Genomic DNA, 16,039 nt, shown 5'->3' with positions numbered 1-16,039 from the left:
TTGTCATTTCCTGCAGTTCTATTTAAATGATGTGAAAAAAAGCAGACATGTAGATATGCAAACCCTGAAAAAAGCTTCTCAATCCTATACATTCATTACATGGATCATAGGGAAGAGCTCAAAAACATCCATAAACTGATTTATAGTCTCTTCTGCTAAGAAGCAGTGTATTGAAAAAAAGCCAGCACAGAAATGCTTTGCAAATGTGATTCAGTGATCCTGCATTTGCTGTGTTTTATGCAAAGCATAAAACTAGCTTTTAACTCTATCTAATAATATTACTTTTATCTTTTTATTCTGTACTTGTGAAAGAAAATTCAAATGCAATAATGTAACTATCACAATACTCTGGAACTTTCTAATTGAGGATGAAGTCAGTATACAGATAAGAGTTCACTCATTTCTATAAAGACATAAGAAAAATACTAGTAAAACAAACCATAATTGGAAAGCAAACTCTCTTAACAGTCTAAATTCTAACTTTGCATGACAAATTTTCAAAACCAGACATGCTGAGTAACATCAGCAAACTCTGAGTGTAGTAACAGTGGCCACGGCCCCATACTTGTACCATGCGAGGAGTCCCCTGTCTGGCACTTGCAATGAAATCACGTTCCCAGCTCTGTGTGCACAGCCGTACACCCAGGAGCAGTCAGACTGCTTCAGACCAGGCTAAGAGTTGACCTAATAGCCTATCCCTGAGAGTAGATGCTGCAATGCCCCAGAAAAGAGTGTGCAAACAAGTGCTGAAATTTTTCTGGATAAATGCCATCTTTCACTTTGAAGTACAACATTAAACCTAATGCAGTTGCATACCATCCTGGAATATGCTACTGAGCACCAACCCTTTCCAGTTATTTCCATTTCTGTAAGATACACTTCACATCAGATCCCAGGATTCTTATGATTTGCCAGTCCTCATCTGTATACTATTATTTCCTCAACTATTACATTTTAAAGACTAAAGTAGTGCCTTTTTTTTTAACCAACCACAACCTGGTGATGGAATCAGGGTAACTCTCATTTTAACGATGCAATCAGTAATTTTCTCTCTCCGTTCCCCTTCTCCTGTCCTACTCAGACTATCTTTCTTTTTGCCTGTTTTAACTGCTGTCAGATCCAGCCTTTCCCTGCTGCTGTCTGTGTAGGAATAGGGGAATCACCTCCTTAAAGAACATCACTTATGAACCTTCACTGCTGTACAAACCAGATTTCTGAATATGAACCAGTATCGGAATATGAAAGTGAGCCTACACATAATACAAGACTTTTTTGTTCAAAAGTATTGTTATTTTAAATGTACATAAGAAAACAACTATTGCTACTCCTGTTACACAATGTGCATGTTGTATTTTCATCCTATTTCCAAAACCAAAAGAGTGTTGCTATTTTTTGAAGATTTTAAATGAGATTTGTGATGAAGGTGCCCCACATAAATTAATTATGGCAAAAGGGACCTAAATGCTTGGGATTAGCAGAGCTTATAGCTTTAAGAGTACACTGCTTTCACTCTGGACTGTAAACTGTCTGCCAACATTTTGCCTGCTCCTTCAGCACCTCTTTATAATCCTAATTTTCAGGATAGGTAGTGTTATATCTATTTGGAAACAAGCCACAGCCTGTTCCATTTGCTTTTGGAAAGATCCTTGCAACAGTAGGAACCTCCTCTCCTTACCTTACATAAAGCTCATGAAAAATGGGTTCATGATCAATTACTAGCATTTCCCTTAAACTGTATTATCCATTTTACTTAGCAAATCAGCTTCAAGGTGCATTGTCTTATTTTAAGAAAACTAGCAATATTTTGCTGGGTAAGGCTGTAATACAGATTTAGCAATATGCCTCAGTGAAGGATACTTTAGGACACCAGGTCCACTTTAGGATACTAGATCCACTTGATGTATTACCTTTTGTCTCTTTGGAATTCAGTACACAAATGAAAATTTCAGATTTCTTCTCTCCTCAAAGTATTTGTCCTCATCACAATGCCATGAGACAGTTTGCCACTGTTCAGCATAAATACAGTACCTACACCTATTTCAAAAGAGAGAAAAATGAAAGAAATTATTGTAGCATATAAAGAAAAGAGAACTGACAGATACAGAAAGCCAGTACTAGGCCTCCTTGCTCTGACTAGCACAATTAGATTTTAATTCTAATAACACACATCTCAATAAAACACAGTGTTACCAGTGACAATAACGCAGATTCTGATAACACAGGATAAAATTATATACATGCATTTAAATAAACACTGAAAACTTCCCACTTTTTCGCCTCCCTTCACAGACATTCCCAGACCTGACATCTTTAAACTAATTTATATCCCTGAATGGAGAACAGGAAAAACCTTTTCAGAATTTTCCACTTCCTTTGAATGAGCTTTCAGTCAGAATCTACATTTTTATTCACATTAACACCCTTTGTTATATTTAAGAGGTTATTTATTTCAGTAACTGAAATCCATGTATTTGTTCTTGATGGTGCTGTTAATTCCAGATTAGCAGATTGTGTTACTGAAGAAGGTAGTCCACAGAAACCTGTGATAACCAAGACAATCATCTCACGCCTTATTGTCCTAGTAGCTGTCCTGTTAATTGTCCTCTCAAACACATTTAACCACAAATACAAAATGTAATCCACTAGGACATGTAGTGCCTTTGCACAATAAAATCAGTATTTTCTGAATCTACTGAAAGACTTGATGTGTCCTAGCATCCTACTGATCTGTTTAACAGACACGCTGCACAGCTGTATTTTGATCACCCACCACACATCTAGCTGTTTTCCTCCTCCTGTCACTTCTTATGACAGATCTCTAATTTACGGCAGAAATGCTTGATATGAATCTCTAAGTGTATGACCTTGCACTTCGTGCTATTAGATATCATCCTAATTTTTGAAGTGTTCTAATTCTTTCCATATTATATTTTGATTTTCCTTTGAGTAGAGAATGCCTCCTAATTTTATCTCAGCAGATTTCATTAGTCCATGCCTACTTCTCACACTAAGGTTACTAAAAATACAAAAATATGATCGATCCAAAAATTGGAGGAACTCCACTGGAGGCCATTAGGAACAGCCTCAAAAGCATGATTATTCTCCTAACCATGCATAAATAGACAGGAAAAGCTTCTTATTTATCATTTCTACACAGGAGAGAAAATAAATGCATCACACACAAACAGCAAGACAAAAATAATAATAAAAAAATCTGCATAATAAGCTGGTTTCCACAAGCTACTAAAGCAAGTGCTTAGTAATAGTCACAAGAATGTTGAGATGATTAAGATTACGGTGTGCAATTTGCTCAGTTCAGCTAAGTTTTATACACTTATTGTTCCTTATTTCCTGAGGCACATACGGATCAATACTAGAGTTTGAGACCAAGGCCAACTTCTCTTCCCAGCATAATATTTTTAAACTGGATGCTCCAGACAGTAGCACAGATCTGGAGTAACCCAGCTGAAGCCACAAGAGTTACATATGTTGCAAACCAGTTTTAATTTATTTCACAATCAAGTCTTACCATTCAATTTAGCCACCCAGATGAGAAAGGGCTACACTTAAAGTCTCTGCTTGCCCTTATAACGGACATGAAGACAGGGAAAAAGATATGAGGTGTAGACATTTTCATTGCATTAGCTATTAACAGTATGACTCCTGGTTGCCAGCTACTCTGCATATTAAAAAAAAAAGAAAAGAAAAAAAAGCTCTTACTTTGCCATTATCTGCCTCACGTTGGTTTTAACACGTTTAGAAGCCAAGGTCCATTTGCGGGGCATTTCAACTTCTAGTCGGAGGTGGTCATCAACTTGAAAACATTTTGGTTTTGTTTCCATCTGCAAGGATGATAAAAAAATAAAAAGTATGTAGTGGTGGAGCCAGCTATGAGTCAAATACATGTAGCCATATTGTCTTTCAAGAGGTATAAGTGTCAGGGACTTTTCAGGACATGCAAGACATAGGAAGAGAGAAAGCATGAGAAAGTGTGAAAGTATTTTTCCCTCAAACTGATGTTTCTACTAGCTGTCCTTGATGATCCTCCAGGCAACTTCATTTAGCCTTTGGCTGCTGCCTCGCTGAGCAGCCTTTGATGTTACCTCAGGCAATTGTCATCTAGCCTTTGGCTTTTGCTCTATTGGACACCTTTTTTGCCATTTCTGATTTGTGTGATCAGCTCTTATCAATTTCACGTGTATCTGACTCTTTTTGTCCAACTGGACAATTATGTAAACCTTTCATGTGGTCTTTTTATTTTTATTGAATTCACTTTAAAGATTTCATTATCTTTCCTCTCTATAATAGACTCATAAAATCCCATTCCTCTTGTAGAATGCCTCATCTGCTTTGATTTTTCTGTTCTTTTTTTTGGGGGGGGGGAATATTTATCTCATTTTATACTCAAAAATACAAATGCATCTCTGCCAGACACTAATACTCTGTGACTTTCTTCTCAAGACACTGTATCTTGGCCTTATCAAACAGGGATATAAGAGATTTTAAATAAGACAGGAGCTAAAGCTGCAAACTCCTGCCTATTACTCCTGTACTAACAGAAAGAGTGCTAAAAAGCTGTCATCAGGTTTCTTCTTTGCTCTTGATGCTTTAACTTATTTATTTCTCCCTTGACTAGGAAAAAGCTGAATTTACATTTTGGTTGTAGCAGTGAGGTGTCATCATTTCAATTAATTTGAGGAGTGTAGGGGGCAGGAATGCTTGAACAGCTGAATGTTGGTAATTTTCCCTCATTATTACTGTACATTTTTAATCCTCACTTTTCACGTACATCCTGCAACTTTTCAAAGTGATAGGCCAAATGCTGCTACACCTCAGGAACAACCATATCTAAATATCAAATGGTCTCTAGAAGTATAACTTTAAACAGATTGTATTGCATACAGTTGTACACAAATTTATCTTCAAATTTATTAACAGCTTCCTTAGTTCCACAACACGAGGCACAATTCACTATGGTGAATGTTAATTCTGCAAATGAACTAACTGCAGGCATTTGGAGACACTCTAGCAGTAAGTGCTCATGTTTAAGCAGTGAATGAGTGGGAGAGCTACATCAAATGCCTAAAGGCTGTAAACCCCAACATACACCACTACATTAAAGACGTAGCCTGTTTCAAACTGTTTACACAGGAGAATTAAAACACAGCTATCCAAAGAAAGATTACTGGTAAATAAAAAAAAAATGTATGAATTACTCTTGCTAGAAATAGGTTTTAAAGGAAAGGCTATACACTGGAGAAAAAGCAGGAAACTTCCATCGCAGCTTCCAGAAACTATTCTTGCTCAATGTACTCCCAAGTTCTCACACCCAGGATCAGTAACTACCCCATGCAGGCCCCTGAGCTGGGTGCTGCCCTCTCTATAGGGCAGGAGAGCAATGTTTGGACAACGTCTTGCACAAGAATGCCTAAAAGCTTCTAAGCAAGCAGTTTTCCCCCACTGTAATAAACACATTGGCATGAACATTTGAATGTTCCTGGACAGAGCCAGACTGCACCACAGCACCTGCACTCCCCATCTTACAGACATGAGATCCTGTAAGACAATCAGAGAGGAAAAAAAAGTCACCTGGGCCACATAGTGCTTGTTCGCAATCACCCTTTCCCTTGCCTCAGCACAGCGTGAAATACCTTATCTTCTAGTGTGATGAAGCAGGACATATCCACCGCTTTACTAGCAACTCATAAGTGAACTTAGTTTTTTCTGGGTAAACTTATGCAGGCAAAAACATAAAGAACATCAATGCAAAAATGAAAAGCAAACGCAAACCCTGCAGTCTCAGGTTCAGTAGCGCTGACTTTTCAGAGCATAAAAACAGTGGACAATGACAAAGAACTCAAGGAAACAAAGCCTCTAATAACATCAAATTGCCTGTGGTAACCAACATTTTAGCAAAAAGTCAAACAAGCTCTGCAGCTAATGTTTGAAAAAACATAAATGTAAGAATAAAACAGTATATAAAGCTATATACTGAAGCACCTCCGCACATGCCCAAACTCATTACAACAATGCGCTGCAGCTCTTTTATAGTGCTGCAACGTTGACATCTCATAGCATTTTCATTAATGCAAATGAACTTTAAACTTACTTTAAAATGACAGGGACATTAAGCAGTGTAAATTCAGAGACATTAAGCAGTATAAATTTTCATAATGCTAACACTCCTTAAGAACGCACAAAAGCAATCACAGAGGTCTGCTTAGGCGGTTTACACAATATCGTATTGACATTTAACTTTCAGATTCGGCTGGAAAACGTTTGCTCTGTGTTGATGCTTGGGAACTATCACATAAGTTTAAGAGTACTTTTCAAAGGCAGACCTGCATACCGGAATCTGCTTAGTCATTTTAAAATTAAAATTACTCTTCTTTTGGACTTCGATAACAGAAGCGTACCTTTTTGATAAAACACTTAAATATTCTAATCAACTTCTGAACCACAGTATATTTTAAAATCAGTCTTATGTCTTTAAATCATGTACGACCCTATTTTCCAGTTAAATTACAGCCACCTCATTTTGCCAAAAATCTCTGGGAGTTGCACAGCGCAGTATCACATTAACAGTCAGAAACTCTCAAAAATATCTAGCATAGTTGCTAGAAAACCCTAGAAGCAGATAAGTATATTGTAAAGCGACCTCTGTCGCATATCAAATAGCTGAGATGGATTAGTGAATTCAAAACTTACATCACTGTCGAAACTTAAAACCCATTTAAAAAAAATGGTAACAAGCCCTTCTACAAGTCCTAGCTCAGATCCTGTGATCACTACATCACTACTAACTACAGTTACCAAGAGTCCAGTGTGCTTAACTGGGTAAATCATTATCTACCCAAGTTTAGATGTGACAAATAAACTTGCCAGGAAATAAATAAATTACAGATCAATACTACTAGAATTGAAATGATCCATCCCATTTAATTAGAAGTACCACATTTCAGTACTTTTCAGACAACAATTGAAAGGCTCACTGAACTACTTACAAGAAAAAGTCAACCCCTTAAATAAATCTTAGAAGAGCCAGTCCTATACTACCACTCCACAGAGGCACTTTTTTCAATGCACAATCATAAAATAATACAGCAGTAACAACATTAGCAACAGCTGAATTTCAAAACAATAGTTCCTGACATAGCCAATATGAAGCACCAAATCTTCACTGCCTTGCATGAATGAATAGTTGGGTTGACTAGCAGAGAAAAGGTAGTTAGAGTTTTAGAGTTTTAGCTCAAATGTGTTCATAGCATATCTCTGTGCAAAGTTTATCTTGCATTTTGGGAAAATTTTAGAAGCTTTAGAAGCTAGTGAAGAGGCTTGACAGGAATGGAGATTGCACTCTTTAGTGTATCCACCTAGTATTCTGAACTAAACTTTACCATTAGAAACTGTAACAAGTATGAAACTGATGCAATAAACTAAAATAAAAATTACATTTCAGGTATTTACTTACTTCCCCCCATTATTTGTGGAAGAACAGATCTTTCCTTTAGTCTTGAATTTTACATGTGATATATATGTATTCTCTTCTTACCCTTGCAATTAACCCAAATCCAGTTTTGGGTGAGAATTATACAGTGGTTATTAAAGAGAACTGGCACTTCGCCTTGACAAAAGGATTCATTCGAGAGCTGGGTGAGCGCTTTCATGAAGTCTGAGCCACTTGTACTGGTTTACAGTGCAGCTGCCTGACCACGAGCCTGTCTACGCGTCAAGGCTCTGTGTAGGCAGCCACGTAACAGCTTCCCTGTTGTAAAAGGAGGAAAGACTGGTACGGCATTCTTCCTTTTTGTCTCTTAACAGCGCTGCCTTGTACCTGCCAAGATTAGTTTTAGGAACCGAACTACCACTTCCAGAATAGCCTTTGGAAATAGATTTGCTTTTAACTTGTCTGGAGGATGTCACTTGCTGCTTGTTGCAAGGGCAAAGGGGCTAACAGCAGCATTATTTTGTTTTGAATTATTCTTCAGTGCACTCACAATGGTGAGATCACACATATTATCTAAATAAAGAAACCAAACATATAAATAATTCAACATTTATATCTTGCATACTGCCTGCATACCTCTTAGATGATATATTTTTTTTAAAAATCTTATTTCCATCTGAGAAGTTCCACACAGCAGTATCATCAGCCATTTTAGAACTACTCTGGCAGATCATTCCAAATCTACTGCTGTCTTTTAGATGAGATCTACGGTATTCTTAAGAGAAGTATTTTAATCTACCAAAATATTTTAGTATTAATTATTTTGAAGTATTTTGATTGATTTACATCCACATAAGAACAAGCAGTGTATATGGCCAGAGAAAATTCTAGGTACAGAGCCTCTGGTTTAGCATTTTGCTACTCAAAATACATTAGGAACTTTTGGAAAATAGTCTGTTCTTTTGATCTCCATGAAAGCAACTTTGTATATTCTTTGTACACAACCAAAAATGATTTAAAGATAACCAAACTGCACTGAAATTTCTTCCCGTAATGGAAAAACATATGTGTGTGCAGGGGGTGGGGGGTGGGGGGTGGGGTTGTAACTAACTGTGTAGATCAAAAGGCACAACAATGCAAGACAACGCTCACACATTTATACAGCTGAGTGAAATTGATGATGCAAGTGAAGATGAGAATTGGACTCAAGTGTTTGCCTCTGAGCCCAAGTTACAGGGATAGTCTGTGATCTGAGAATGGAAGAAATATATTTCTAGCAATAATTACACCTGCTGTGTTCCTCCACCCTCCTAATCACTGAGGGTGAGAATGAGTTTCTGGGGAACTACTGGACTTCCACAGAAGTCTGAGTTCCAGACAGCACGTGCTGCTGATCAGCAATGGCAAATACTGAAGCTGTGGACACTGGAGTCTGCTCACAGAAAGGTGATTTCAAAAGTAAATAGTACATTTTGAAACATGCCTTGCATTTTTCAAACATGCCATAGAATTTTTCACTCACAACTTTCCTGTGACAAGCTGAAAAACTGTAAGTTTTTCCCACCTTGTAGCTGATACAGTAGGACTACACAAGGACAAAAATCAAACAGATAAGGTAAGAAATACAGAGACAAAACGAGGCAAAATTGCACACTGCACAAAGAATGGGGGCAGGAGGGAAAAAAAAAGCATTCCTTGTGCCAGAAGTGTCAGTCTTCTTTCAAGTAGTATTTCTGGACAGTATTCACACACATCCATATTGTGTATCATAAGAGAGTGACCAGAGAGAAGAATATGTCAAACCTTCCAAGATGTTTTGGGCTCATGAATCTGTAGCCTGTGGAGGAGGCACTAGCATGTCTCCATGCTCTTTCCTGAAAGCATTTCATGTGAATAGAAAACCTTGGAGTATCAAGCTTGAACTGGCACTATTAACAACATAACTACAAACTTTCCCTGGCCAGTCCCAGATATGCCAGGAACAGGTGAAGACAGTATGACCCTATTACCACCTCTAAGTTACTCTAATTGCACTAGAGGAGAAGCCAGAGATTCTGACCCAGAACTCTTAAGGGGACCATAAGATAAAATCCATCCCTGGGACTCAGCGAGCAAGAATATTTTCAGAGTAACTTCTGGGGAAAAAAAAAAAATCTGTCATGCATTCGGGCTAGGATAACACAGAATTTCTCTCCTGATAATGCCCAGAACTCTGCAAACATCCAGGCCTACTTGTACCTGACATCGTATACAGTTACTGAAAGTCCTCTTCATCCTCTAATAATAAAACAGGTAATATAGCTAAGCCCCTGGAGAAAAAAATGGAGATACGCTGAGATTAAAAAAAAAAAAAAATGCTTGGGATCAGGTCAAAGATTAAGAACAGAGCTGGAAATCCAATCAATTCAGTCACTTCTCCCAATTCCTGACAAAGTGACAGACAATAACTACCATCTTGTCAAGGGAAAAGGCTGTAAACATTTTTTTCTGCTTACCTTCCCACCTCAGCATGTCAAAGCCATAAAAAGCTTGATACTTGTTGCTAAGTCCTTCTATGCTGTTATATTCCATTTTTGGTACACTTTATCAAAACTAACCATTCTGATGTTAAACCTCATGATTTCCACAATCCCATTTTGAGATAACTGGACTTCAGAATTTCTTTTCCTTCTCTCTAAATCACTATTTCAAGATCAGATCCCTTCTGCGAACACAACAGTTTAACGGAGTTGGCATCAGCCTCTCTCCTCTCAGGCATTTCCAGCTTGCTCAAGTAGCCTGGCGCAAGCAGTCGCTTTCTCACAGGGAATGTGGAAATAAAGGAGTTGTGAGTAAAACTCTCCCTTGGAACTTTTTTTTTTTTTTAGTGTAAACAGGAGGGGGGCTAAAACGTTACCTCCAAACCAAAAAAACTGAAAACGTCATTTAAGAACCGTGTTCCCCCCCGCGCGCCCGCTCTGCGCCCTCACGTGACGCCAGCGCGGCGCGAACCGCAACGCCCCCAACGGCCGGCGCGGGCCGTGACGTCACGGCGTGCGGCGTCACGCGCGGGCGGAGCGCCGCCCCTGCGCCGCCAGGAAGGTCGCCGCGGTGACCGGCCGGGAGCGGGAGCCGCCGCCATGTTGTCCGTCGCCGCGCGTTCCGGGCCCTTCGCGCCCTACCTGTCGGCCGCGGCGCACGCCGTGCCCGGCCCGCTCAAGCCGCTGGCGCCGGCCGTGGCGCCGCGGGCCCAGAAAGTGTCGCTGGACCCGAAGCGGCCTCTGCTGTGCCGGGAGTCCTTGAACGGCCGGTCGGCCCGGGGGGGCCTCGTCGCCAGCGCCAGCCTCAACGGTGCGGGCCGGGCCCGCGGGCCGGGGCGTGGGGGGGGGGGTCTGAGCGCGGCCCTGGGCCGGGAGGTGGCTCCGGGGGGCGAGCGGCGGCCGGAACCGGGCCGGGCCGGGCCGGGAGGGAAGGCAGGCCCGGCCCTGCGACGGCGGAGGCGGGTGACCGGGGGAAGAGGCTGTGCTGCCGCCGCCGCGGTTTTACGTGCTCCGTGCGCGACCTGCTTCCCCGTTGTCACCTTCGTGGTAACGCAGTTTGGTAACCACAGAGCTAAGAGCAGGGGAAAGCCTGCTTCTTTTTAACAGCTGGTGGATCTTTGTTTTGCAGTCACGGAAGGGAAGACACAAGAAAGCACTATATAGTTCAATAAGGTTAACTTAAGTGGTTAATTTAGGATTAATTAATTAAAGGTTAATCCAAGGTTAGTTTAACGGATGCAAATCAAAGCAAAGGTTTGCAATGAGAAGCAATAGGGTGATAGATTGTCACAGAAAAAGTAGCTCTCACAGTGACTTTAACTATGTCAAAAGCATTGCTGTTTGGGAATTTCTGTATTTTTTCCTCTGGTTCATGCTATGTTCTGAAAAGCATAAGCCAGGTAAAGTCACTCGTCCTTGTTGATGTTTGTTCTTGGATGTGCAGAACCTAATTTCCAGCCAAAGAAGGGCACTTGGCCTCCATGAAACACAGATACAGTTTAGCCCTTACTCTTACTGTGCTGTTAGGTGTGTTGTTTCATACGTATGGCTTTTTGTCGCTTGGAAATTGCATCTTTTCCCTTGCTCATGTAAAGTGGCTTGCTGACCGTGTAACAGAATAACAGGCACTTACCAATGAATGTGGTAAAGGCTTGGGTTTATCTGTGCTGCCTCCAGAATTCATTTAACAGTCACCAGTTAATGTAAGACTTCAACATTACTATTTGTACCTTCTCTGTTAAGGGATATGATGTTGCCCTTGTAAATGAAAACAGCAGTCTTTCAGAACCCAGACCGCATTCCTGTTGTTTATAACAGGACATCAAATCTCAACCACTCAGCCTAAGCAAGATGATACATACTAGGCCAAAAAAAAAAAAACCCTCTTCTTGGAGGAACAAGGGATCTGCAGTTTGCAACAGACTTGGTATGAGATACTAGAAATACTTCATGAGGGCTACTTGACTGCCCAAAATTAAGGATCTTTTGTGCCTGTTCATATAAATTTTAAAATGTTACCCTTTACTCAATTAATAAAATAATGAAGGCCTAGTAGAAGTAGATGGCCAGTTTGCTTTATTTGATATGATACATCATTGGTCCTTCCAAATTCCTAATAGGATAATTTAAAAAAAAAATTTATATAATAGTTGATTAATAGTCTGATATTTTAAACTACTTTTTTATCTGTTAAATGTCTTCCTCCTTTTTGCAGGAACACAGGAAGGGACCAAAACTCTGATGTTACCACTGATTTTTGAGGCACTTATGGATGTCTGTAATATAGTTGTAGGCTTCCAATTTAGAATTAAAAAAGAAAAAAAAAGGCATATTGAAATCAATGAAGTTTTGCATATTGCCACATTTAAGAAATCAGTTTCCACTTAGGTGATAGAAAGCTTCCTTTTCAGCTGTTGCTACGCATGTAGTAATAGTTTGCTTCATGCTGTTAAATGGGATGTTCACCTAAGTCTTGGAGACTGCAGTTCCTTGTGCAAGATGCGATTACAGCTACATATTTCACCTGACCCTCAACTGTGAAGAATATTTTCAGGTGAAAATTCTACAAATTTGTATTATTTGATGCAGCTGACACTTAGCCTTATTCTTAGCTTCAGTTAACACAAATTATGCATTTCATTGAGTATAATATAAAGAACTGTAAAAACTATAATTTGTGATGCTTATTAGCTTGTTCCTAAATGTGAAATACTCTCTTTTTAACTCCTGATACTAAAATAAGTTATAGTTAGAATTTTCAAATTCAGTTTAATATCTCTGCAATTAAAATTCTAGGGAAAATGACTTCTCTTTTCTGAGTTACTTTTAAATAAATGCATTTATTTCCTCCATCAGATTGTATATGAATCCCTGCCAATTCTTTCAAGTACTTCAAAAGAATACTTTTTGTTAACCTCTGTTACCTTGTGTCAAGTGCTTAAAAAATTAAAACTGAATAGTTCTTTTCAATTAACAGCTGACATTTTGGCTAAGTCTTTAGTGTGTTCTTTAGTTTGATACATAGGGTTTTGTTAATGGAAGTAGCCGTCTTTTACCAAAGAAACTAATGGAAGACCTGACCTCTAATTTAGTAGTCGCATCTCAGTTTAGCGCACTGGTTTGAAATGGGAATCCTACTTACAAAGTTTGGGAACTGAATAGCTACTCACTTTATTCTAAATCCTTCTATGTGAAGTGAGCCTAGCAAATAGAAGACTGGATAGTTTGAAAGGTTTAAAAATGATTTACCAGATCAATTACCTTTGAAAAGAGTTTTACCCCCTACAGAGGGAGACTTTCAATCTTCCGTTTTTAACCTTAAAAGTGCTTAACCATATGCTTAAGCTTATGAAAACATAAAAGTTACTTAAGTCAAAGTAAAGCACAAAATAAGCATTATGCTATGGATCTGCAAACTTACTAAATAAAATTTCTTTGTTGCAATTTGTCAGGGAAATGTTTTAACAGAAAACATGCTTGTCTTTTCTCAGCTAGTATATTTCTGTTCTCAGCTAGCACGATTTTCTGCAGCAGTTCTTCCTGAATTCTGCCAGAAAAACAGATCACTTTAAACCCAGAACTTCTTACAAATACTTCTGCACCCTTATCAGGCTTTGTACAATTTTCAAAGGAAAGGTGAAATCATTCACAAATATGTTCATCTACCAAAAATACCATCTTGAAATCAGTTTTTTACAACGTAAAATTGAAATGGAAGTAGAGGAATGCTACTAAAACTTTGGAATAACTTTCCCATCATCCCAAAAATGCAACTAGTATCTGTAACAAAATACCTTATTACATATTTTAACTGGAAGTGTTTTCATTTCATATACTTTTTCTTGCAGCACCTGCCAGTGTTCGTTACGTCCATAACGATGTCGCGGTACCCGACTTCTCTGCCTATCGTCGTCAAGACGTGTTAGATGCCACCAAATCTTCTCAAAGCAGCAGTGAAGCCAGAAAAGGGTTTTCCTACCTGGTGACTGCAACGGCATGTGTAGCTTCTGCATATGCTGCTAAGAATGCTGTCACTGAGTTTGTTTCCAGCCTCAGTGCATCTGCTGATGTGCTAGCGTTGTCAAAGATTGAGATCAAGTTATCTGACATTCCAGAAGGCAAGAACATGGCTTTCAAGTGGAGAGGGAAACCTCTTTTTGTGCGTCACAGAACCCAGGCAGAGATTAATCAGGAAGCTGAAGTTGATGTGTCTAAACTGAGGGATCCACAGCATGATTTAGACAGAGTAAAGAAACCAGAATGGGTTATATTAGTAGGTGTCTGCACTCATCTTGGTTGTGTACCCATTGCTAATTCTGGAGATTTTGGTGGTTATTATTGCCCTTGCCACGGGTCACATTATGATGCATCTGGCAGAATCAGAAAAGGCCCTGCTCCATATAACCTTGAGGTTCCGACTTACCAGTTTGTTAGTGATGATTTAGTGGTTGTTGGCTGAATAACAAGATACTTGCTCACTTTCATGTTCTGGTGAATGTACACTGCAAAAGGGTAACTGAGATTCTGGAATGCTGTAAAACCAGATGATTCTAAAACCATGTTAGGTGTCTAGATTCTCAACCAAAAGTATGTTTGAATATTTCCTCGTGTTCAATTTTAATAAAAACTTGAGGTGAGTGAACACTTGTTCCGACTTACAATGAAGTGTATTTGTGTACTGACTTCTAATGGAAGTGTCTGGTCCCACGAGATTCCACAGTATACCAAAAGTGTGTCCAGGGAGCCCTCCTGAAGGGATGCTAATTCAAGACAGATGCTAAAATACAAAACCACAGTTTCTTTCGTACCATATGTTTTCATTATTTTTAACTTTTACTGCACTATGGGAAGATACATCTTTTAAAAGATGTTGCTGAGAGCTTCTAGCAGTGGTTGGGGTCAGTTTCCACTTACAGTCCTATTAGATGTAATTATTTTTCTTCTAGTCTTTTTGAATTTCCAAACAGAGTGAAGAGAATCATAAATGAAAAGCTACTGGGAAAAGAACATTCTTTTACATTGTTTAAAGGCAGCTTATAATTGTTTAGCTGCCAGATTGGTAATGTAATTTTATGACGATGTGGACAAAGAATAAATGTGTCAGTGTTAGAATTCTGAAATAATTCTTTTGGTTCTAGGTAAGGCTTGATCTTGTACCTATCTAATCATTAGATCAGGTTCTTAGGATACCATGGAAAACTTGTGACACTTTTCCAGAAGAAATAGGCTGAGAATGAAATAGAAAGGAAAGTTCAAGTTTTCCACACTGTGGAAAAATACACTGTCTGAACTAATCTGTAACATTAAACATAGCAAAGGTTAAGGTGTCATAAGACAGATTTTAACACTCAAATACTTGTGCAAAAATTATTATTTCATATTGCCTATAGATTAAGCTCAGTAAAGGCCCAAACTTTGAAACTTCTTTTATCTTGATACTGTCTGAAGGCAAGGAGGACAAATGCAGCCTGAAACCAGTAAGTCTTTAACCAGCATCGGTCCTGCCAATACAAAGCAAAGCTAGCAACTGAGCAGCCACAGAACAGGTGGAGAAATAAGGTTTGTTGTTTCCAGAAAAAAAAACAAAACAAACTTACTCTCTACTTCCTGTTTACCCGTCCTTTACTGCTATTCCACAAATGCTTTTGTCTTCAGCTGCATTGTGTGCTCTTGGCAGTTGCAAAACAGAAAATATGACCCTCAGAATTCCCTGGGGCTGGGATGTCTTGCCTTATACCCAGTGTAAAGCTCTGATGACAGCTAGGTTAAAGCTGAAGTTTTAAATAGATTAATCAGAATATTGACTGTAGCTTACCTATTGTCAGCCAATTCAAGTGGTGGAAAAAAACGACTATTGCAGAAGTTCTTAGGTATGCATCTCACATCTCTCAAATTTGGCTTTTACTTTAGTCCAGTATGTCCACAAAAGCATTCTCAGGGGTGGGAGGTGTACAATGAATCACACTGAACTAGTACTGAAAGAGAAGTTTGCAAACGTATCTAAGTAATTGGTATTCACGTAGAGGATGGATCTGTCCTCAAGTTCTGTATTTCAACGAAAAGAAGCCTACTA

At 39.0% G+C, this 16,039-nt stretch overlaps 2 protein-coding genes across 2 annotated transcripts in view; one reads left to right on the top strand and one right to left on the bottom strand.

Moving 5' to 3' along the window:
- VSTM2B (V-set and transmembrane domain containing 2B) overlaps window positions 1-16,039 on the bottom strand; it is a 557,754-nt gene that overhangs the window by 258,600 nt on the left and 283,115 nt on the right. The window contains exons 5-6 of the mRNA XM_064519608.1: window positions 3,721-3,842; window positions 1,908-2,034 (exon numbers count right to left, since the gene is read on the bottom strand). The gene's annotated coding sequence lies outside the window, so the exon portion shown is untranslated. The remainder of the gene's footprint in view (window positions 1-1,907; window positions 2,035-3,720; window positions 3,843-16,039) is intronic.
- Window positions 10,470-14,613, top strand: LOC112984409 (cytochrome b-c1 complex subunit Rieske, mitochondrial). The gene is made up of 2 exons (XM_026102245.2): window positions 10,470-10,777; window positions 13,815-14,613. Exons 1-2 carry the CDS (start codon window positions 10,567-10,569, stop codon window positions 14,423-14,425), a joined length of 822 nt encoding a protein of 273 aa, XP_025958030.1. The 5' UTR covers window positions 10,470-10,566; the 3' UTR covers window positions 14,426-14,613.

Source organism: Dromaius novaehollandiae, chromosome 13 (assembly GCF_036370855.1).
Source record: "Dromaius novaehollandiae isolate bDroNov1 chromosome 13, bDroNov1.hap1, whole genome shotgun sequence".
NCBI classification, from domain to species: Eukaryota; Metazoa; Chordata; class Aves; order Casuariiformes; family Dromaiidae; genus Dromaius; species Dromaius novaehollandiae.
The sequence above is the reverse complement of the archived record's forward strand: the minus strand, read 5'-3'. Positions and strand labels throughout refer to the sequence as shown.